This window comes from Spea bombifrons, chromosome 4, assembly GCF_027358695.1.
Source record: "Spea bombifrons isolate aSpeBom1 chromosome 4, aSpeBom1.2.pri, whole genome shotgun sequence".
Taxonomy (NCBI): Eukaryota; Metazoa; Chordata; class Amphibia; order Anura; family Pelobatidae; genus Spea; species Spea bombifrons.
The window spans coordinates 90410578-90436753 of record NC_071090.1 but is presented as its reverse complement, the minus strand read 5'-3'; the positions used below and the strand labels follow the sequence as shown (position 1 = coordinate 90436753).

Sequence of the window (26176 nt, the reverse complement as noted above, 5' to 3'; positions counted from 1 at the left end):
GTATTTACACCCAGTTTCAAAAAAACATATGAAAGGAAAAGAAAAAGCTAATGTAGGTTTGAAGGTAACACAGAGGTCTCTATTTACACCCCTTGCTAACTAGTTTAACCCTTAAGGGAAAGGTGGCAGAGGCGAGCACTGTGCATTTCCACACTGAACTTCTGTATTAAATTATGAAATAATTAAATATAGACACCGTGAGAGATCCTATGAAATGTAATTTATTTTTCATTGATTTCATTGATTTCCAAACAGAAAATGTAAAAAAAAAGTGATTTTCTCAGTTAAATATGACAACATATCGTAACAATATCTTTGAGCTCCAATAGGAATGATATATTGCCTTAATAATAAAAATGGTTATATGCTGCCAATTTTATACATTTAAAGTATCTTATTTTAAAAGATAATACCCAATGTTTTTTATCACAATATTGGGTCGCTAGTGTCCCTTTCTTTACACTAGCGACCCGATAAAGTCTATTATTCTAAGAGTAACGTTTGTGCATTTGGTGAAAGCCAAATCTAATGTCATCTTAATTGCAATTTTAATAACAACAGATTTCACAAACCAGTGCCAGTTGTGCTACTTTAAGTGCGTTTAGTTGCATTCTGTATACTTTTTTTTAAGCAGAATGAGCACTGCATGGGCTATTGAACATTAAAATACATGGACTAAATAAAATTGTTAGATGCTGCACAATGCTGGGGGAAGAGCAGTTACAGAATGCAGTTTCTTTCAGACTGCTTCTGCAGCTTCTCACAGATGGAAGGTCCCTCTGCCTGTCTTCCCTCAATGTGTTTTGTATTAGAAAAGCTCTGCCTTTTGAGGAGGCGAACATTGCACTGAGAGGCCATGTTGGCTCAGCTAATAGGGCAACAAGTCACAAGCAAGCTTAAAGGCATACTTTCACACGCTTGGTTTCCCACTAAAACACCCCCTAAAATTCCACTTAACTTAAGACACAAGCCCTGAGACCATAAAAACATTAAGAAGGCTAGTGTGTGAGATGATCTTCAAATTGCAAGATCATTTGGATCCTCATTGGGGATAAATGCACAATATCTTACTGTAATACACGCTGCTTATTGTTGAATCCTGCATACAGCGTTTTCCCTTCTCTCCTGCACATTTACGAATCTATTTGAAGTTGATGAGCAAAGATCCCAAACCCCGAGGTTTATTGTTAAAATACGCTTAGCACCACAGCACCAAGGTAGACAGTATATATATTTAAACGTGTTGCTGTCCTTAATAGCAGGTTTAACCCATACAGTGTAATTCCGGACAAGCCTGCAAAACACTGCATAGCAATCACAACTCAGTTGAGTTAGTAAATAGTGGGTTAAAAGATCTCAAGGGACTTGCTCCTAAATCACATCCCCCTCTTTTGTCCTTTCCAAATGCTTGCAAGATCTTTTGTTCTAACTCAGCAGGAAAAGGGAAACTTACTTTAAATGTTATAAAAGTTAAATCTATCTGGGCTCCTTAAACAAATCCTCCTTTAAGCAGGGTACATGCATACACAGGTTTTGTTTAATGATCACACACATTTAGTGCAAAGGCTTGCAGCAAATCTCCAACAAGATAGTGTTACACTCAGCCACACATAATGACACAGGGACTGGCTTTTGATTTTTAAAATCATAAATTATAATTTAATACCAATGACAATTTACAACACATGTTTACAACAAGCTAACACAAAACAAAGAGATCCTGTGTTTTTTTTTGTAATACAAACTCCACACACTCACAATTGACTTGCAATAGTTGAACCAGAATGTAGAGGTCAGTAATACACTGCTTTTGTACTGTTCCACACACATCAATTCTCTATCCTGGTATTTATGTGTGTGCTATTGGAAGGCAATTTATATATGTATGTATATGGATACAATATATGTATATATATATATATATATATATATATATATATATATATATATATATATATATATATATATATATATATATATATATATATAAATGCATCATATCCCTTTCATACATCATTTTCTGATCAAGACGTGCATTTAGACTAAATTAAAATTACCGTTTAATCGACTTAAAATGTAGTCCATTTTCGTAAAAACCACAATAAAGTGTGACTGGGGGATAAGTCTTAAACCAATTACAAGCTTCCATACACCCAACATCTGGCAGATGCCTGACTTTATGACAATAAAAATATCTTAACCATCTAAAGCAGTTCTCTTAGGTTTCAATTAAAATAAAGGCCTACTGTCTGTCATCAAGGAAAATGTTACAATTTTGCAAATAATATATCCAAAACGATATGGATACATTTAAAAATAAATATTAAAGAAGAACCAAAAGAAATATTCTGATGGCTTCAATTCATTGTTTCCCTATTTCATGTTTAAATAAAAACAGTGTTTTTGTATTTTTTCTTATTTATACACATCTCTACTACAATGATTAATGGGCTCTTACGTTAAAAAAAAATCAGAAACTCTATAAAATGTACTATTTTCTACATTACCGACTTTTCGCTGAATTACCCGAAATGTTCTGTGTACTTTCCCTGATATCTTTATTTTATGGTCATTAAATAATTTGGGACACGTATAACAGCAATATATTTTGCCAAATACCTATACAGTGCACTTTCGCTTGGAAATCCATTTTTAATTAAATAGGGGATTATGTTACTAAGAATGGTTAGCAATTTTCAAACATAGACTAATCATTGATTTTAAGCGTTTCCAACCGAATTTTGCATTAAAATAAACTGCTGCACGTTTGGACAAATATAATGAAAAAGTAGATGGTAAAATTAACCCATTTAGACCCAGAAAGATGAACAGCTTTCTGGCACTAAAAAGGTTATATTATTATTATTATTTAAATGTAGTATGATTATTTCATGGGTTGAAAGACACTTGTCAGAGCCAAACAGTTTTTCAGATATCAAATAATAGTTTAATTTCTGAATACTTTCAATTTCTTGGAATATAACACACAAAGACTTGACCAAACAATTCAGTTATTGTAACTTTTACAGTATACAGAAAAAAAAGTTGCACTTAAAAAAAACCTTCAGTTTTAACACAAAACTGTAAACTCTAAATACCGAATCAATCACATTATCTATAAGTGCCAACAGTGTTATTTGTCATGCTGATTTTGAATTGTATTTTTTTAAAAATGGGAAATATCAACAATTATATTACAAAGGAATTGCAAATATACAAACAGGTAATAGGAGTTTCAGAACACTTTGAGAATACTGCATGGAACAAAATAGTCAAAAATGTACTTATCTAAACTGTAGTGTCTATGACACAGGCATCCTCTCCACTTCAACCCACAGTTTATTTAATTTGTGAAATTACAAGAAAAAAAAATAGGGCTTTTGAGTAGTGTAGAACTTGTGTGGTTCAAATGGATAAATAATTACAGGTCTCAAGTTCAATAATTAATTTAGGGTCATCACTTATAAGTGCGCTTCCAACTCAATGTTTTAAGTTCCATTTTTTCCTATGATTCTTTTGGACTCTGTTTTAATTCTTACAGAACATATATTTTTTTAAGAATACACAGTTTTTTAAGCCAAGAATATATAAAAAATATTATAGAACCACAGAATAAACTGGTTTGGAACCAGAAAAATACAAAAAAAAAAATTAAAAGAGCTATAGATACATAGACACAGGACAATTAATAATTTGGAAAAAAAAAAACTTACTTTCTTCTTTCTGCTAATTTTCTCCACATCTGCTTAAATGCACTTTTTAGCGATAGTTTAAAAGGTTACAAAAAAGACTAATCTCCTGTTTTATTTTGTTTGTTTTTTTGTACAAAAAAATTATAAGTAGCAAGTTGTTCTGAACGACACATGTTTAAATGCATTCTTTAAGAGTTCGTTGATAGTCTTTAAATTCACAGTCCGATAAATTCTTCCCTCTCTTCTTTAAGTAAACGTGTAACAGCCTGTTTATCCCCTCTTAGCAGAAGGAATTTTGGCAACCAGACCCCCAAAAGTCTTGATTATTTTTTTCTCCACTCCTTCCTTCTTTCCCTTTCATTAATTAAGATTTTATTGTATGGACATATAGGGCCAATTGAAACTGCTTCCAGAGAGTAACATATCCCTGATTAGGGTTTCTATCGGTGTTTTACCTACCAAACGGACGAAAAACAATTGTTCTATAACGGAAGAGGACACAGTGCGGAGAGAGGGCAGACGTAGTAACAATTTCCCAAATCTTGTGGGTTGATTGGGGTATTGGCTTCTAACATATTCTTCCAAAGCACATTGTGACTTTTCCTGCAAACTCTCCACATGGGCAACATCAGATAGACCACAGGCATCTGCAAGAAAGTGTGTTAGAAATATCATTATCTGATCAGAATTTGTGGGTGCTTTCTTATAAGAAATCAACAACTCTAGTGTGAGGTCTGCCACAAGCTCTCCCCTGGATCATTACAGATCTCCCACCCCAAAAAACTCAAGAACACACATGATGACTCGGAGAACATTCTTTTCTTAGTGTGACTTCCGAGTTAGCCAAAGCTTAGGGTGGAAATTATTCAACAGAAGCCTGTGAACAATACCATAGTATTTACTAAGAAATAAGAGCACTGGAGATCAGGCTACAAAAAATGGCGTCCAAGACTCCTTGGAGGACTACGCGGTTCTCTTTAAGGAACTGTCTTAAGTGGCTCTTTAAAGATCATCTAGTCAGTGTCGGCTGTTCAGAATCAGCCAAGCAAACTCTGATCTTACTCTCTTCTTCCCTGTGAGCTGATTTTTAAAGAGGCTCCTATACAACAGTAACCACAGCTGTAGAATTTACTACCCCCCCTCCCAAAAAAAGTCCCCATACTTGGGGGTTAAATCAGTAACGCATGTGCCAAGATTGCAGGATTGTCACCCAAACAGCCATTGACATATTAGAAGCTTAGTAACACATGCATATTGTAAGAAATGTCATAAAAACGGCATGCAAATTATTTGAATAATGTGCAGGGAAATCACAATCTATTTTTGTGTACGGCTTTTATGTGTGTGTGTGTGTCTTCAAGGAGTCTATTAACCCATACCGTGTGCAAGGAGTAGTGTGTAGTCGTGCAGTGTTTTTATTGCAGGCCCACTGGCGAGTGGAGGGTTAAGGTAAAAGCAATCCAATCAAACCTCCTGTGTTTTTCAAATAACAGCATTACATGAAGTGATAGTGTGATAGAATGTTCAGTGCACGAAGATTCCATTTATTTGTCATGTCAGAACAGTGTCTTTGCAGCACCTAACTTAAGACTGCACGTATAAGCATTATCTTTAAGCACATTATCAAAAAGCAAGCAATTTAAAGAGTGTTAAATTAAATCATAAGGCAGGCGGCTCTGTTTAAATCAATTTAAAAAATAAAATAAAAACAATGAAAAAAATAAAATTAATAAAATATTAATGTCCCTGTGTTTATTATTTTCGATATAAGATCTAGTGGTAAAATGTAATTTATTTTTAATTCAATTATAGCAAGCATGGTCAAACTTTAAGTGTGAACAATATATATATATATATATATATATATATATATATATATATATATATATATATATATATATATTTATACAGTAGTCACAAATACACAAAGAGGAGCGTGAATGTTGTGGGTTCAGCAAGGATCTCACACAATGGGTGGCAGCAAAGACTCCAAGTCGCCCAGATATGCTACATGCATTACAGGGAATAATTTGTTTTACATAGTTTGGCCCGAAGAGTTAATTATTGTCAGATATATTACTCACACAGATTAACCTGCAATACATCCTAATTAGATTTCATAATACATCTATTATTGGTTTATAACTGCCACGGTACACACAAGTGCAAGATCACAGAATATTTCCCTTTCTTTCTTAATCTATTTTTCCCTACAGGAGTAGATAATTGTTTTTGTTTTTTTTTTTCTTTTCTCCTTTCCTTTTTCTTGTCTACTCTCCATGCAATGAAGTAAGTTAATGCTGATCGTCTCTCAACATTTCTACACTTAAAAGTTGTATTCTGTCTAAAGTTACACCGGTTCAGCAGTGAAATCCAAAACTGCCTGTCTTAACTCGTCCGATTCACAAATACATTTGGAATCCTAATGATTTCGGGCCCAGAGTTAGATAAACAAAGTGTCTGCATTCAAGCTGAAAAAATACAGTAAAAAGAAAGAAAGAAAGAAAAATGTCTGCTTTTGTATACTTTAGGGGGGTGGTGTGTGTAAGGAAAAATATCTTAATGTTGCTTTTTTACACTTTTTAATACATTAATGTTACATTGCTACTTTACATCTTTTTAAATTGCCTTTCAAAAATAAGAAGGTTAGAGTTTCCAGGGCAGATCTTAAATATTTATAATGCTACTTAAATGTACTTTTACACTCAGTGGTGGCCTTCATCAAGATTTTTATTATTTTTTTTTTATTATTGTCTCAAGCCAAATTAAATATAAAAGAATCATTAGCATGAGACCAGGGAAATGCACTATTTTTTAATTGATGGAAATTAAAGCAAAGCATGAGTCTTACCTGAAGTGAAGAGTACTATAGCTTTTAAGCAGCTGTATTCTGCTGAGTCAACGTGTAGTGCCTTCAGTTTCTCCACTTGCTCTTGGAAGATTCGTATGTGGTCCATAAAGGCCACCACTCTGTCCGCAGACATGGGAGAAGCGTGGAGGCCAGCAGCAGCTAGCAGAGGGGCAACATGAAGTGGCATTGAGCACTGGGCAGCATTGAGGACAAATAACTCACTCCAGGTCAGCCTGAGAAGTGCCACCTGGTCTGTGATCTGGAGGTCTGGGAAGAAGGGGATATTCCGTGCCCATTCCACAGCACTGAAGAGCATCCTGGCTGCCAGTTCACAAATGTTCTCTATGCCCATGATATTGTTGGGTTGCATACATTGACTGCCGAATCTAGAGGTTGGGTAAGGTTCAGCCCTCAGAAGCAGGGATATATATCCGGATAGGTAGGAATGGCAATTGAGAGGGTCCCCATTTGTCAAGGCAAACTGACCATGTGTAGGCTGTGTGGGTGGCATTCTACCCCTCTGTACGGCTGCAGTAAAAAAAGAAGAAACTACAGCAATTAATATCTGAATTGTTCATATATTACATACATTATTTAATCTTCTAGGTTATATTCACTTTTAAAAGTCAGACAATAAGAAATTGTTTTTTTTTTGCTATGGCTGACCTCGGGAGAAACTGATATTTTTTATGATCATTTCATTTTTTTTAAAAAAAAATAAGAGCATGTGATCTAAAGTACCCATCGTACAATTGTTTAACTATCACTGTGATCCTGGCTTAATAAAAAAATATGCTGATTCCCAAACACATTCAATTATTCCTCCGTATGTGCTTCTTTGTTTTTGTAAAATTGTTGCTTGATTTTAATTACATTTTTATCTACGTAAATTCTATCCCTACAAAGATTGATATTCACAAGCATTTAGGATTATACTGTGAAAATTAAAAACAGAAAGACAAAGAAGATATATTGCTTGCTAGGGAAGCAGTAACTGCCTGTAGTTCCCAAGGCCTTTGTTGTTTATTTGCTTACACTCGAATGTAGCAAACAATACAAAACACTTAAAAAAAAATATATATAAGAAAGAATAGAAGAAGGAGAGATTTAAAGAAATGGGAATGTGGCTCTTTTCTGTATTTTAGGCGATCTATGTGCGGGAGAGTTTTTAACAAGGGGTAGATAGCCCCATCCGCAACACAAAGGAAGCCAGGCTGCTATATAACCTCTACCCTACATAACACAGGGGCTGGGGTTGCTCTGTAACTGCTCACTGTCCTTGTCTAATTTTATATCACAAAGGTTTTGACTTTCACAAGAGGACAAGCACCCTCACCCCACTCTTTACACAAGCATTGAAATTTACAATCACCAAACAATTAACGATCTAAGATCAATTTAGTTTTTTTTTTCTTTTTTTTTTTTTAAGAAAAAATAAATACATAAAAAATAAACCCCAAGAAGTTAAATTGTTTTTCTTTTTTAATGGAGTGTGAGTGTTTGGAGAACCAAACAGTTCCCCGATCTTAATCAGTTTTAACTCCTGTGCTGGATGACATTCTAGGTCAGAGAGGCCAGGGAGATTATTCCAGGGAGAGAGAGAGAGGGGAGAAAAAAAATCCTGAATTCAGCATTAACCCTATCAATGCCCCCAAAATCATATTATAATTTCACGTAGGTATTATTATTATTATCATTATTTTCATAGGGAAATACATTGTCTAAACTGAAAGAAACGTAAAAAACATAATATTCTGGTTTGCAGACAAGGTTGCATGCATTCAAACTCATTGCCCTGTTCATGCACTTGAAAGTTATAGAATGATCTGGTGATGATGGAACAAGAACAACAACAAAAAAAGAACAATAGGCATGAATGGAAAACAAATGAAATCCCAATACCTTCCCGTCTCATGCCAACTTTGAGGCATTTTTTGAGCCGACAGTACTGGCACTGGTTGCGGTGGTGCTGGTCTATGGGGCAGTTCCTGTTGGCACGACAAGTGTAACTCAGATTCCTCCTTACGCTTCTCTTAAAGAAGCTTTTGCAGCCTTCACATGTGAACTGGCCATAGTGTTTTCCACTAGACTTGTCCCCACACACAACACACTCAATGTGTTGCTGTTGTTGTGTCTTGTCCCCTTGGTTCTGGCTGGACTGACTCGATGGGTTGGATTGGGCAGGGGTAGAGGAAGGTACCCCTTGCCCTGGAGTCTGTGGGGTGTGTGGTGCCCCCGCTGGTCCTTGCCCTGGTGGTGCTTGTGAAGGTTGAGTTCCTGGTACATCGTCCTGAGGGTCTCGCCACGCACCCACTACCATTGCCATATCTATAGGGAACCGTTTTCAAACAGATGCGTTCCCTTTTTCCTTATGGTGGTATATGGGACCAGAACAAGCAGTTTTAATATCAGGAAGAAAAAAAAAAGAAGGGGAGGGGGGCTCAAGGAATTTCAAGAAGAAAAAAAAACGCAAACACAATCAGACAAGCAGCTGGGTTGAAGAGCTGTTCTTGTGCAGAAGACTTTGAGATGTCTCTCTGGTGCTGGGATGCAGGTTTAGTGCTGGGGGCCAGGTCCTGGGAAGATCACAGTCAGCCATTCAGGAAAGCCATGGACACAGAGACAGAGGAAGGGTTAAGGATTTACAGGGTAGACCTGCTCTTCTTTCTCAGCGCCGGCAACCGGTAGGGGAAGACTCTCCAGCAGAACTTGCTCAGATTCCCCGTCTTCCTCTGAGCATGAAAACGCTCCTCTCTTCAGCAGCAGCAGCAGCAAATAATAATAAAAATAATAATAAAAGGGGAGATCACAGCCTGCTGGACATCCTTCATGCAGAATAAGACCCCTCAAATAAAAGGCAGGAGCTAGGAATCAAAGTGATCAAATATGCTAAAGAGGGGGGTAGGAAGTGATTGCGATTTGTAGGAAAGGGCTGGCAGAGTGGTGTCTCTCCGATCAGCTCACTGAGCTCTCTATATAGTGAACTTTGACACCACTGCTGCAACTTAGCACACGTTACCATGGAGACGCCGCTCCTTATAAGGCAAGAGATTGTGTTTAACTGGTCAGGGCTCCCAGCCCTCCCCTTGCACCCTATTGGTCAGGCCAGCCTAATGGTACAGAGTGCCTAGAACTCTTCACTGCCCGGTCCTAAAGCCAGTCCTCTCTAACACTCTCTGCTCACCAAGGCTCTTTCAAAGCAGACACAATAAGGTTATGATGAGTGGAAAAATGTATTAAAAAAAAAACACTTAAACTGTACAGGGGAGAAGAACAGCAGCGCCGTGTGATGCTTGTGACACTTTGAAATATTTAGCAATTATTAAAAATAATTAACACGTCCCTTATAATATACATTGTTTCTCTGCACATATTCCAAATTAAGGGTTTACAGAAATGCCATTTCATCTCTCTCTCTCATATATATATATATATATATATATATATATATATATATATGTACAAAGTTGCAAGGGACACTATAGTGTATATTCAGGGTTTGAGACACTAAGGTGTACTTTAAAATCTGCCTGTTATACGTTGATCGCCTTCTGGGTTTTGCTTTATATTGTATACTTAGATTTGCAGGTATCATACAAAGTACCACACGCACATATAGGCTCCCGCAACCGTATCTACATTATGAATGAGTCTATGTGTGGACTGCTAACGTGCAAGTACATATATATATATATATATATATATATATATATATGTATATGAAGATATATTTATATACAGACACATCCATATTTATATATACAGATAGACATTCATTGACACACTGAGGGCTGTGGATCTATAGGAGGATGCTGGGCATAGCAGAGGTGACAGAAAGGCTATAAGAAGGACCAGACATGGCTTTTGCAGGAGAGGTGATAGAGACTCCCATGGACACCATCACAGTGTTGAAGAATGAGGGTCGGTAACTGTTTGATCACTTGACCATCAGAAACTCAATAGCTGGGGCTATTATTTACTGGAGGGAAAGCATTCCGTGTCAGTAAAGGTTGCAGATGCTTGTTGGTTTAAGGCTAATTGCACAGACAAGGCGAAGTGACATTATCATCCTGGTATATCTATAATTTTCCAGCTATTAAACGGATTTCCTTCTATAACACTCTCTGGACCTGCCGAATGGATAGAATGTTTCCAAATGTAAGCTATATGTATGTCCTTTTTAATAGCATATGCAGTGTGTGCAGAACTAGGTCATGGGGATGCAATGTATAGAATGAATGTATAGGGATATCTACAAATGGGAAAGATCTTAAAAAAGCTTGCAGAATAACAGTTTGTTACAATGAACCAAAATTATCTCCAAGGATATATATACATTACGGGATGTATTGGTGTAGATCTACAGTAAATGATTTATATAGGCGGACTATTTGTTAATACATATATATTATTTCGAATATGCCCTGTTCATATAAGCGACGTGCATATTACCTTGGAAAAGATTTTGTATGCGATTGAAATCTATCAATATACTAGCACACACACCCATATGACAACATGCATGGAGGTACATGAATATATGGTATATGTATATATAGTCTCTTCTATATGAACAGCAATATCTTGTTTATAATACAAGTGCATAGAGGTCCAAAATTCATAAGCATGCGGCTTCTCCTTCAGAAGTTTGGTGTGTAGATGTAATTTAGAGTTTAAATTAAATAATGTATCATGCTTACTATGAACACATATTAAAATAACTCAAATATATATATAGAAAGTCCTCTATATATCCTGGGAAATGAATAAACATATTGTTTTTCTGACTGGGTTCTTATTCTGTTGCATTCTATGTTATGTGTTATATAGGATGCTGTGTGCTCTGTATCACACACACAGACCATACTTCATACATTTCTACTCCACTTTAGGGTAATAAAATTACATTTAGCTAATCTGAGTTCAATTAAGATGTATTATTGGCCTCACTGAACACATTTAAAGGTCATTGTTTGGTGGAAATATATTTTTTTATACGTAGTTGTAGTTGACACTATATAAAATGAATAGGATATTATTCAAAATAATCATGTGAAATAGGCCATATGGCCAATGTTAGCTTTCAGATCACATATATAATTGCTTTGTCCTTTTTTTATTCCAGAGTACTAAACATTATTTCAGTATACCAAATATTCCTTTACACCTCCTGGGTTCATGTAACATATATATATAAATATATATATAAGGCTAGCATAACACTAGTAATTCGGTTTCTCAGAATAAGATATGGTCTGAGGTCACAATTTTTTAATAAAGAAAGGTTTGTGAAAGAGGAATTGTTAAGTGAAGCCTCATCTTGGAAGCAACTAGTACACAATATAAATAACACAAACACTGGGGTATTAGTATGCATATCTTCTAACATACCACTGTGCTTATGCGTTTTTGTGTCTGTGTCAGTGGTTGTGTCTTTTCTAAGGTTATGAGTGCATATGTATGTTTGTATGTCTTCCGGTGAAGCTAAACATATTTGTGTGCGATGCTGTGTCTGGGGTTTATCTATGTAACTGTGACTTATTTGACCCATCTGCATAGTTATGTTTGTATGCATATATGTATAGTTGTGTGCCTATGCGTGTGTATGTGTCACAGTGTTTGTCTGCCCCTATGTGTATGCATGCTTGAATGTCTATGCCCCCCACCCCACTGAAGCCCTGTGAATAGGGAAAGTGGCTCCCATTGTGTCCCTCTGAACTTCCAAGTCAATGCAATTTTTAACCACTGGCTTGTGGTACTTTGAAAATCACCAGGGGCTGTCAGAGTTGGGTCCTCTGAAAAATTTACAGTGCTAAATCAGAGCATATGCTGTGAGGGAAAGGAAAAAAAATGCTTCAAGACTGGAGCAAGTACAGTATCTGTCTGCCCCCTAGTGTAAGGCTTTCATCTGCCTAAAACTGAACCTGCCATGAAAATATGAGATCTTAAAGGGAAAGCACTTTTGGCTCACGTATGCATGCAAGAAAGAAACTTATGTACATATTAATCAGATTAACTCCAAAGGATTTCAGATTAATTGGTTTGGACACCATCTGAGTGCACAGTAAACTTTGTGCTTTGTGTATCCTGAGAGCCAGTGCTGGGTGGATATACAGGGGCTGTGTTTCCATCAGATCAGTGCAGCGCTGGATGAAGACCATTCCTTTTCAGCAACAGCACTGAGAAAATCTATCCTTGTCTTCATCAGAAGTCAAGGCAACCCTAACAGGACAAGGCATTGGTAAGTACACGGCTATTTACAGCATTTCTGCAGCATGGTGCGATTCCCTGTTTAATAATAAAGCGCAGTTTCAGACAGAAGCTGGGGGGGCACTTTGAACATTTGATCACAAATGACTACCCAAACTTGGCTAAATCCGAGCATTTTCTCATTAATTCAGACTCTGGTTGGTGGTATCGCTGTATATTAAGGGTTTATTGCTGCTCGGGAACAAACAGAGACAGGGCTGTAAATGTTAATACCCCAATTTGCAGCGAATTGCCCAATTCCACATATAATTGCTAATGTTTAAAAATAACTTTATACAAGGAAAACATTCCGATCTCAATACAGATCGTCAAAGAACACAAGTAGGCGAATCCGGCAAGGAGATGGTTAAAGAGGCGCAATATCTGATCGCATTTAATAATAAACATTAAAATGTATTATTAAAAAACAAATTCCACATACCAAACACGTATTTTCCTTGCTCTGCGTCCCAGATGGCTTGCATCTTCTTTCTAAAACTGCAAATCCACTTTCCAGCGAAGCAGGTGAAATAACCCCTTTTTTTAGTCGGTATGGGAGGATTTTCTTGCACAGAGGACAGAATGTCTCCCTTTCTGTGTTTATTTTAAGCGATTGAACAAACTGATCGAAAGTAAGCAAAAAAAAAATAAGCCCACAGGGTTGAAGTGAGAAAGGTAAATGGGGGATCCTTGGATTTAAAGGGAGAGTACTGGTTGGCTTTAAGCCCTTTTTGTAAAACTTGACACTATAACTTTAAATATAGTGGGTTTATTCAGTGAGCTACAGCACTGCTTGTCAGGAATGTAAGTGAGCCTCGCCTTAAAGGATACCCCATACCCAAGGTAAAAGCAGCCTACAGTGATCTCCTCTCATCTCATTCCTTAGAAGGAAGACAGACTGCTTGCTGCTACACCTTCAAGTTTTGGGGCAGGGAAGAATGGGATTCAAAACTCTCACCCAGTTGGAAAAAAAAATCCTCCAAACCTTTAACTATTTTTTTGTCTTAAAACAGATGTATGAATCATTTGAAATACATATAATCCCTCATAAGATCTGTATTTTATTACTAGCTTGATTTAGTAGACTAACACTCTTAGCTTTGTATTAACAGTAACAACTGATCATATACGAACACACAATCATTTCCCTTCCTAAACCAGTTGCAACTCTATTTATAATGGCAATAAAACACCCCTTTTTCTCAATCATCCTCATTTACTGATCCCTCAAGTTTAACAGGGTTCTTAATAAAATAATGTGTAATTTCTTCAAAATTCAATAACCTTGTATTTTCACCTTCATTTCAGACTATACATTTCATAGGCAAAATATAGTGTACCAGCTCTATACATTTAAAAAATATTTTTTCAATATAATGGGGAAACTACAAAAAAAATATATATATGGTATGGTTAGATGTATGTCAAAATTGAGGATTAGACTAATACGCCTTCACTGTCACTTGCCTTTGCTTTTAATAGGAATTACCTTAAACACAGCACTGAATACTAATTACATATTTAGTGGCTAATGGATATTACAAATGGTTTTTGCCAACCTCAAACAAGACTACAAGTATAGAGACACTGTAATTATAGACTTTAGAGAAAATGACTGCGAACCAGAATCACAAGCATTGGTTGTTTTCACTACCCATTAATACCACAAAAATGCTGTATTACAAAGTTTCCATTGTTTAGCAGACTAATCTGTCTATGTAGGGTATAGCATAGGAGCATGGTACAAAATAAGTAAATCTATTCTTTTTAAAACTGGGTGGTAATAACTCAGCTATGATATGTTTCTTTAAATCTGTAGACAGTGGAATCAAATTTGATAAGAATAAACATACAGATTATATAGGATTCTTAAGCATGATGTAAGTGCATGGGCAATAGCCAATCAGCCTATGGCAAAACTCCATGGAATTTCTAAGCTTTAATATCAGATAATTATATGATATTTGAAGTTCACATAGGATTTTTTTTAAATGGTGCCCTGTGTATCCTCCCACAAGGACATGAGCTTTCATTTATACCAGAGGGGAGTTCACTAAGCTGAGGTTTTTTAAACTTTGGCCCACATTGTATTGATAGCTGTTACTCTGAACCCAAAGGGTCAAGGGTGAGCCCAACTTTACCCCAGAAGAGCCTTAAGATTGTTAAACTGAAACCAGCTTGCTAAGAATGAACCAGAATTACCAGAGGACCAAACTGATGCAAAGTGTGGGCTTTTAAAGTGATAAAGCAGTTTTCTGATCTAGATTAGCAATAGTGGCGTTTGCTTGAGAGACTGGATTCTCTTCCCCTTGGCATTCCCAAGGCACTGCTTTTGTCTTATAAGGAATGAGGGTCTCTGAATGGTGTGAAAAGGGACCGAGAGGGTCGCTTCAAATCGATTTTACTTGTTCTCTGTGTCTTTTCGGATCAATGCTTCTCAATAGTCCTATATGTGCTCTTTCAACCAAAAAACTTGTGCAACATTTTCTGTCTGTATTCTTGCTAAATACAATAAATTCTATTTTTTTTTTTTACCAATCACAGAACACTCATCATAAAGACAGCCGAGAAAGGCAATTAAAGCCCAGGCTTCAAGAGAGGCAGATTCCTCACATTAAATACAACCAGAGATGATGGTGGTAATTAGCCAGTGTCTTTAAAATTTACACTGGACTTGAAAAAAAAAAACAAAAAAACCCACACTTTTCAAAATGCAAACAGGTGCCAATTGTAGATAATTTGGGGAACTATATAATATCCCTCCATTGAATATTTATGCATATTCTATACTTTGTAAAATAAAACGTTTAAATTGCTGTACATACTATAATGAGTCTTTAAAAAAATGTCACTTGTCCTTGCTTTAATCTGTAAATACAATATTATATATATATATATATATATATATATATATATATATATATATATATATATATACATTATAACAGCTATTTCAATTTACATGCATGTCAGAGGTACACATGGAAAGAACTTATAATAAAAATAGTTTAGCCTCACTATGGGCAGCATATACCCTGGGAGTCTTGAAGGTAAAGCAGATCTTAAGCAGGGATCAGTAAGCTCTGTCCTGGACCATACAAGCCTCCAGCAGGGATAGGTATTGATCAGTGGAGAAGCTGAAGATGTCACCACACTAAATATTTACTGATCACACACAAATAGCTGGGACTTGAACGATCTTCCCCTGTGTAGCAGTCAGAGGGAGAAGGGTAAATCATTTTATTAGTGTATATAAAGCAGAGAGCACACTCTGGGATAGAGTGTTTTAAAATGTGTCTTTAGCTGGATGAAAAGAGTTAGGGAAATCGATACTCAGTGATTAGGAGACCCAGCAGTGACCATACTCGAAAGGAAAGGCAGAATTCGTGGGCAGGCAAAAAAGCTAAGGAACAAAATGAAAAGCGCTTATATCTGAGTCTAACAGTGATAAAGAGTGACCGTTGAATTGTGTGTTAGCACAAAGGGTTAAAATAAAGAATGCTTAGAAATATAGACCAATAACTTGAAACGTTAAGGAGACATAAAACATACAGGGATAGAACATCAAACACCATCCGATCTGCTGAATGATTGAAACGCTTTAAATCTGTACATGCCAAATAGGCTTGTGTCTTGAATTCCCTCGGACGCTTGAAGGGTTAATTGGTGTAGCACAACCAAATGAATGGGTTGTGGGCGAATTGTCTCCAGTGGACAGACTAAAACTCTCTATGAAATCACATTTAATTGCTTTTGCGATTCGTTTTGTTGCCCCTCCCTCGTGATCAGCCATTTTTTAACCCCATATGGGCTTTGTGTTGCGATGTACACCCTTTACACTATGGAAATAAAGGGGTTTGTGATGAAAGTGGTCAGAATGTGTTGGAAGAATAAACAGGTTCGATATTCAAAGGGAAGCTTCTGAGAGCGACAAGCTCTAGACATTTAACCTTAAAAACCCCTGGTGGTTGTGCAGTTCTTCACGACTCAAAGGGTTAAACGCGTCAGTAAATTTATACCCGGTTCAGTATTAAGGTTGAAAAACCTCACTCATTCCAAACACTTAGGCAAGACAGTATCTAGACTAAGGATACATTTTGTATTTCGTATATTTTTGAATGTAAATTGATATTATGGTACACTTGCACTGAGGAGTTATTGTCCACTCGCGTTAGTAAAAGTGAGTATTGTGGGACTGAACAGGTTAAATTCTCAACTCAGAAGAAAGAGAATAGACATAGTTTTACACTGCTTCACATAACCTGGGTAACTCTCGCAAAGGATCACCAGAGCACTGCAAGGGAAGCTGTAGATAAACTTTGAGGTTACGTTACCGAGAGGGTAGTAGATAAACGGGATAACCTCCCAGTAGAAGTGGTAGGGTTTAGTACAGTGAGAGAATGTAAGAGAAAGTTTAAGTCTTTACATCAGGAAAAATTGGCAGACTAGATGGGCCGTCAAATTCTATGTTTCTATGTTACATACATCTGTAAATTATTTCCATAGGCATTCCTTCCAATGACTTTCCAATCATCTTAATATAACATCTGCATCCTTATTATCTGAGTTAATTGAGATATGTTACTGATGGACCGTACAGAGACTACATTCAGTATCTATCTATCTATCTATCTATCTATCTATCTATCTATCTATCTATCTACTATTATTATTAAAAGTAAGCGTCACATATGTTTTATTTTATATTTAATTAGTCAGTTTAGACTTTTTTTCTATCCTTTCTGAAACAGTAACCAGAACGCAGATAGAGCTAATTAGGGAATTTCCTATAAAAAGGAAAAATAGTAAATTACTAATTCGTCCTATCCATTCTTGTCAGAATTTTAGATTTAACCTCTAAACTCCCAATTCAATGGTCGATGGTAAATTCTTAGCATTAGTCACTGATGCATCAGAATACTAGTTAACTTACACCAGAAACAAAACAATGCATCTGGTACCCTGATGGCCTTTGACTTTTTAACCCATTCAGGCCTAACCGAAGTTTACATAAAAGGGCTAATTTAAAAGAACCTGCTCATACCTGCATTAATGCCCATTTAGCTTAAATACCTAGATGTATATCGTTATATTCCAATGCCACAGCAGGCAACAAATTAATTTTATTAATCCAATTTATAAAATACCCATAAAAATCCAAGGATTTATTTTTCCTTAATACACATATATTTATTTGTTGACTAAAGATCTATTTTAAACAATATCAACGTATTTTATCGGGATATACATTTCCATTAAGATCAGATCTCCGTTTTTAACCGTACAGTTTCAATCATGATTTATTTTTACAAACAGTAAATTTGCCACATCTTATTTTTCAAAGTTCTAATATCGCAGTTTATTATTTGGGTTTATTTATAAGTGTATATTCATAAGATCGTTTAAATCTCTCACCCCATTGCTTTTGTACAAATATCCCTGTCTATTGCGAAAAGGGTTAAATGCTGTCTCCTTTCGGGGCAGGGCTTTTCCCTGTAGATGCTGCAGATTATCTGATAGATGTGCACAGGTGCAATACACCCACATTGGGGCAACACAGACCCCGTAATTCATGGCAAAAAAAATCACTATTCCGGTAGATTTACTGTAGGTTCGTTTTATACCTTTGCTAATATTAGCAGCAATTTAAACTTCACCTCCAACATTCGGCAACACTTAAATTAACATGATATTAGAGAATTTATTGTGGTGTCAAAATCTGATTTATCATCTATCTATCTATCTATCTATCTATCTATCTATCTATCTATCTATCTATCTATCTATCTATCACTATTCATCTATCATCTCTCTATATCAAACTGCATCTATCTATCTATCTATCTATCTATCTATCTATCTATCTATCTATCTATCTATCTATCTATCTATCTATTTATCTATCTATCTACCTACCTATCTATCTATAAGAATGGTGCACTCCTTTACACATTTGATGTTCAAAAAACTCCCCACTGATGCAGACAGTAAGGTTACCAGAATTACCTCCTTTTTAACTAAACCTATATAAAGCAAAACAGAAAAAGAAGAAAAATACCAAAACATTTTTTTAAAAAGTCAGCATAACTATTTCTACAACCCCATTTTTCAGACATATTCAACCATATTTGTCTCTCCCTGTCTAAGGATAACTGTTTATTTATGTGGATATACTTATGTATGTTTACTCAACGACAAATATGGGGATCTATATTTTACATACCAGGTACCAAATAAACAAAGAAAGACACACATTCACAATTCTAAATACATGATTATCTCTGTTACTCCATATCATTCCATTCTCATTTTGTGCATATTTCATACATACATTCATACACATAGAATCTCATACACATGCAATCGCTCTAACATAAAACATATTTTAAACAGAGACAATTAATATACCAATAATAATTCGAATTAGAGAGAGAAGTATAGTGGGATAAATATATGTAAATATAGAAGAGATAATTTATACAAATGGTAAAATAGATGTATATATAGATAGATGATATAGATGATGTAGATACATATATATATATATATATATATATATATATATATATTTATATATATATATATATATATATATATATAGAGAGAGAGAGAGAGAGAGAGAGAGAGAGAGAGAGAGAGAGAAAGAGAGAGAGAGAGAAGAAATATAGATACGATAGATAGATCATAGGTGATGGATAGACTGATAGCTCATATAGATATAGACAGATGATAGATAGATAGATAGATAGATAGATAGATAGATAGATAGATAGATAGAATGATAGAGGTTAATGCAATGTTCTGAATCACTTTCAGTTTCCCAGCCAGTGAAATTAGAGTTTGTATTTCTTAAAGAAATGTGATCATTTGCCCTGTTAGTAAGTGAGGCTGTGTGGCTAAGCCCGTAGCCTCTGATTGTCTGTTTGCCCCAGGGCCAGTAAAAGAATGCCCCAGCCCGGCCACTGCTTTCAGAGTTTGTCTTCCCGATGATGGATTACCATGTCAATTTAAACGGCACAGGATTAATTGGTTTCAATGATTTCTCTTTAGGATGAATGCCAGTCTTTTTCTATCTCTCTTTACTACTCTGAAAAAAATCTCTTCCATCCCAGCACTTCGGTCAGACGATAATAGCTGCAGACACGCTACGTGTGATGTTGCGGAGCGCTTTATCTTATTCTCAGCACAGGCAGTTAAAAGTAAATGATATTGGATCCAGCACCTTTTCCATAAATACTCGGCCAGTAGGTAATTCAGCGCAGAGTACTCCTGACATATAAGGACTTCATTTGTCTTGGTTGTTAAATTGCATATTTAAGTATTCTGCCTTAAAACAGGGACATTTATATCTCATGTACGAGTGGCATAATGGATTTGAAGTAACTTCCATCAAAATTAAAACTACATAGAGTGGGATCGATATGTGCCCAGGGTGTGTGCGGTGACTTCTGCCCACTCACTGCCGATTGCGGAAGGTATACCCTGCGGCCGATGAGTGCCATTCGCAGACACTCTTACACAGAGCTAATGCACACGTGGATCATGGCAGGGAACGTGGGCACACCGGGCATGGTCACCTTTTTAACGCTTAGGAGCAGGTTATCTACAGAAAAAACACACACATACACGCAACCCCCCCCCCAACATATAGATACAGTCCCACACAAACTAACCACCCCACATATAGATACAGTCACACACACAAACTAACAACCCCTCATATAGATACAGTCACACACACAAACTAACAACCCCTCATATAGATACAGTCACACACACAAACTAACAACCCCTCATATATATACAGTCACACACACAAACTAACCACCCCACATATAGATACAGTCACACACACAAACTAACCACCCCACATATAGATACAGTCACACACACAAACTAACCACCCCACATATAGATACAGTCACACACACAAACTAACAACCCCTCATATATATACAGTCACACACACAAACTAACCACCCCACATATAGATACAGTCACACAAACACAAACTAACAACCCCTCATATATATACAGTCACACACACAAACTAACCACCCCACATATAGATACAGTCAAACACACATACACCACCCCACATATAGATACAGTCACACACACAAACTAACCACCCCACATACAGATACAGTCACACACACAAACTAACAACCCCTCATATAGATACAGTCACACACACAAACTAACAACCCCTCATATAGATACAGTCACACACACAAACTAACAACCCCTCATATATATACAGTCACACACACAAACTAACCACCCCACATATAGATACAGTCAAACACACATACACCACCCCACATATAGATACAGTCACACAAACACAAACTAACCACCCCACATATAGATACAGTCACACACACAAACTAACCACCCCACATATAGATACAGTCACACACACAAACTAACAACCCCTCATATAGATACAGTCACACACACAAACTAACAACCCCTCATATATATACAGTCACACACACAAACTAACCACCCCACATATAGATACAGTCACACACACAAACTAACAACCCCTCATATATATACAGTCACACACACAAACTAACCACCCCACATATAGATACAGTCACACACACAAACTAACCACCCCACATATAGATACAGTCACACACACAAACTAACAACCCCTCATATATATACAGTCACACACACAAACTAACCACCCCACATATAGATACAGTCACACAAACACAAACTAACAACCCCTCATATATATACAGTCACACACACAAACTAACCACCCCACATATAGATACAGTCAAACACACATACACCACCCCACATATAGATACAGTCACACACACAAACTAACCACCCCACATACAGATACAGTCACACACACAAACTAACAACCCCTCATATAGATACAGTCACACAAACACAAACTAACAACCCCTCATATATATACAGTCACACACACAAACTAACCACCCCACATATAGATACAGTCAAACACACATACACCACCCCACATATAGATACAGTCACACAAACACAAACTAACCACCCCACATATAGATACAGTCACACACATAAACTAACCACCCCACATATAGATACAGTCACACACACAAACTAACCACCCCACATATAGATACAGTCACACAAACACAAACTAACCACCCCACATATAGATACAGTCACACACATAAACTAACCACCCCTCATATAGATACAGTCACACACACAAACTAACCACCCCACATATAGATACAGTCACACACACAAACTAACCACCCCACATATAGATACATTCACACACACAAACTAACCACCCCACATATAGATACAGTCCCACACAAACTAACCACCCCACATATAGATACAGTCAAACACACATAAACTAACCACCCCACATTGGTATACAGTGACACACATACAAACCAACCCACATTTGGATACAGTCACACACACATACACCACCCCACATATAAAGACAGTCACACACAAAAACTATCCACCCCACATACAGATAAAGCCACACACAAACAAACTAACAACCTCACATATAGATACACTCACACCTAAACACAAACCACTCCAAGTATAAATACAGTCACATGCACAAACCACCCCACATATTCCTTCCTACAAAGAGTTGCAGTAATACACACTGATATACACAGCTCCCTTCACAAATATACAGACACACACATATGTATCATTACCTAATGAGATACCGTCACACAGACACACACATATATATATATATATATATATATATATATATATATATATATATATATATATATATATATATATATATATATATATACACACACACACAAAACTCCCTACATGGAGATAGTCACACATATACACCTAATTATGTAGAGACACACACACATAAAAAATCTCCTACTAAGAAGTACTCATGAGAGCCTGGAGTGCCAATGTCCAGTGGGTTGGTGGCCTTGTTTTCTGATGCAAGGAGGCACCTACTGAAAAGTGTCTGAAGAAGATTAATAGGAGGTGTCAACAGTCAGGAAGGCTCTAAATACCTAGCACCATTAGTGGAATTACTGATGAATGTTCAGTTATCCTACTATTCCAATCATTAGACACTCTGTCAAAACCCAATACTTATCAGCAGTCTAGAATTAGCCATTATCCTAGAAAACAGTATTACGATTGTGTTTAGCAAGAGGTGTTATTTGAGAAACTTGAGGTTTTGCTCATTTTTTTTGATCCATACCTATGTGCAGGAGTTTTGTGCAGCTCAGCAGTAGAAGTAGTATGGTTATCTTTTATGTCTTTTGTTAATCGTAAGTTGTTGCATGAAGGGATTCTCTGTATCTCAATAATATTCCAGCTCCACTATATGGGTAATGTAATAAGTCAATTCAATAAGCCATCTATTAAAGATATCTATTAGCAATCAGTTCTCTGTTATTTAAACACAAGGTGACAGGCTAATGGTTGGACAGATAGCTTTAGGAGGATCTTAGATACAAGTTGCAGGATGCACCACCAGAAGACTTGAAAGCAGATGTATCGCGTTTTCCTAAATCTTACATTTTACAGTTCAGTGCAAAAAAATCATTGATTGGTCCAAACTGTCTTTGTAATGATGGGGCGAGGAGAGGGGAACTAGTTTCAGAGCAGCACATTAATAAGATTTGCTAGTTTTGCCACTGTTTTCCACAAATTTCAGCTTACTGGAGGTAAAATTATCCCTTTATTTAAAACTAAATAACTCAAATACAATCACATTCATTGCAAATCATGAATCACAAACATATATGACTTAAGGCACGGGCTGTCACTTTTGCACAAAAATGTGATAATTTGATCTTGCTGGCATAGATGCAATGGGTTTCGAGAAGTAGTAATCCTCAAACTCCAGAGCACAGGGTTTTCACAGAAGGAGAATGCTGAGGCCTGCATGACCAATTGGCAGATTAAGCAATATTACATGGAGAGTATAGCAATATGGATATGATATCCAGATTGTTACACTGTAGTGTACACATTAACCACGTGTGCCTGCAAACCTTGCAGAGGCTTAACACAAAAAGCAGGGTTTCTCCATCGACCAGCATTCGTGACCACCTTTCCATGTATAATATTTTGTATCTTAGTGGCTTATCTCAGAACATACTGTTGTGCATGTGTGAATTCAGTATGCCTTTATGTGCTGTTACATTTTTGAGCAAACAGGCACAAGAAAACACAGAAACAGGCCAGAAATCCATCAGATTCTTGGGCACAAGAAATATACACAAAATGCCTTTCTTACAATACTAGCCAAAATATTAAACAAAACAACAGTTAATAGCAAAACAATCAACATTTTATCAGTTTTTGATAAAATTGTTCCATATTTCAAAATAAAAACAATGGAAGGTAATATATTATACAGCACCATAGAGTATGTTGGCACTATATATATATATATATATATATATATATATATATATATATATATATATATATATATAAAGATGAAGGAAAAAAATGTGGAGCAATCACCATAGCAACCTATAGGAGTCAGCATAGTCCACAATAGTTTCCTTCTATTCCACACTTCTTTTATTAGTGGGGCGTCGCAATATAATGTCATATCCCGACGCCTAGTAGAAAGGGCAGTTGCGCGGAGGTTGTCCTGCCCAGGGGTTACGCCCTATGACTTCCTGTTCTTGAGATCTGCATGATTATTCCCCCCACAAGTTTTTTCCCATTATTGTTATGTTGCTGATTGGTGTAGACACTGTTTGTAAGGGTGGATGAGGAGAAGGGAGTGAAGGTAGAACAGGAAGATATGCTGCTATGTCAGATTCTGTTACAGATCTCAGCCTCCTTGACCTAAAAGAGTCATTTACTGTTAGACAAATAATCTACGAAACAGTTATCACATTGCACAACCAAAAGTTAATTTTGATAAACGATTTTATTTCTGCTACAAATTGCAATGCGGGAGATTCATTTAAGGATTTCATGGGATTAGGTTGATGACCCATATGTGAGTCTAGTTCTTGGAACTGCAGTCCACCCAAAAGGCCAGCTGAATTCCTTTCAATGACCCATAACAGATCAACCGTACATTATCATTTTCTATATAATCTACATAATGTCATGCTATTTACACAAATGGATGCATATGTAATAAACACTAACTGAAATGTGCATGAGAAGTGTAATTTCAAGTGTACATTTTTATATGTTTAGTATTTATGAATTTGTCAATTCTATAAAGTTAATGTGTCTATATTTTCATTGATCAACCCAGTACAAATTTAGACAAAATATACTGAGATTAAATGGATTAAATTAATTCTTTTTACTTACTTATATAGGCACAGACAGACTCTGCAATGTCGTCCATGGAGAGTTGTACAAAAAATCTTGAAACAGATGTTGCGGAGACCCATAGGATGTGGCAGACACGTTAATTTCTGAATCAACAGTCTGAAGACAAATACATTAACATGCAGTAAAGAGGTAAACCTTGGATGACTTCTGGTAAGGAGAGGTAAGTCAATTCCATTTATCCTGTGAAGATTTCAGCAGTCCACACAACAGATCTGGCATCTGCTTTAACTAATTTTAGCTCAAATTTGAACCATCCCTTTACAGGTAGAAAGGTTTATCAACATAATTATTTTTCCCTTTTCACTGTTGTAAAGTTAACAAGACATTGCTGGAATACGAAGAAATATGAACAAACGATCCAAAGTTTTAATATGCCATGTAAATAACCATGAAACTCTATAGACGGCAAACATAGAAGTCAACATTTCTAATGGTCAAACATGGCTATGGATAGGGTTTTGCCAAGGCAATTTATGCAACTTCAGATCTAGCCAGCTACTTAAATAACTAAGCAAGGCATTTAGAGCAAAAATAACGCATGGTGTTTACATATTTTTTTAAAAAAACTTAATTCTTGCTGTGTCTGCATGCATTATTGTGACTGTTAGAGCTGTAGAAAGCTGTGATACATTCATAACCACCAAATATATAAAAGAGTGACTTTGTGGGTGGAAAGAAGGACAGATTCATTTGACGTTTCAAAGAGTGACTGCCCCTTTTAGAAACATTGGGATGTATGGGCCAGTATTTATTGATTAAACATAAGAATGTCTTCCTAAATCCAAATCGTTGTTTTAAAGGGAAACTGTCATTTGTCACTTATAGGAGATCCACTCATGGCATCCAAGCTACAGCTAACCAGAGTATGGTCTGTGTTCTGGAGGCACTTACCAGATGGCCGTCCGCCGCATGGTCACGTCAGATCAGGAGTAGAACAGCAAACAGGTACAGGCTTTGCTCCAGAGTTTAAATGCCCAAATCTGCAGTATATAGGCACCCTATTGTGGTCCTCAGCTGTCTCAAAGATTTTTGG

At 36.4% G+C, this 26176-nt stretch overlaps 1 protein-coding gene and 1 long non-coding RNA gene across 4 annotated transcripts; one reads left to right on the top strand and one right to left on the bottom strand.

Moving 5' to 3' along the window:
- Positions 1 to 1630: 1630 nt before the first annotated feature.
- On the bottom strand, positions 1631 to 13310 carry NR2F2 (nuclear receptor subfamily 2 group F member 2). 3 transcript variants are annotated; one of them, XM_053464917.1, is made up of 3 exons: positions 13235 to 13310; positions 6544 to 7071; positions 1631 to 4339 (listed from the first exon to the last, which is right to left on the bottom strand). In XM_053464917.1, exons 1-3 carry the CDS (start codon positions 13275 to 13277, stop codon positions 4065 to 4067), a joined length of 846 nt encoding a protein of 281 aa, XP_053320892.1. In that variant the 5' UTR covers positions 13278 to 13310; the 3' UTR covers positions 1631 to 4064. The 3 variants fall into 3 exon arrangements, with proteins under 3 accessions (XP_053320892.1, XP_053320889.1, XP_053320891.1); XM_053464914.1 differs by lacking the exon at positions 13235 to 13310 and adding an exon at positions 8446 to 8903 and having other exon boundaries at positions 6544 to 7092; XM_053464916.1 differs by lacking the exon at positions 13235 to 13310 and adding an exon at positions 8446 to 8903.
- LOC128492386 (uncharacterized) lies at positions 12280 to 26087 on the top strand. The gene is made up of 3 exons (XR_008354086.1): positions 12280 to 12784; positions 25128 to 25303; positions 25969 to 26087. It is a non-coding gene; the product is annotated as an uncharacterized LOC128492386 (long non-coding RNA).
- Positions 26088 to 26176: the final 89 nt, after the last annotated feature.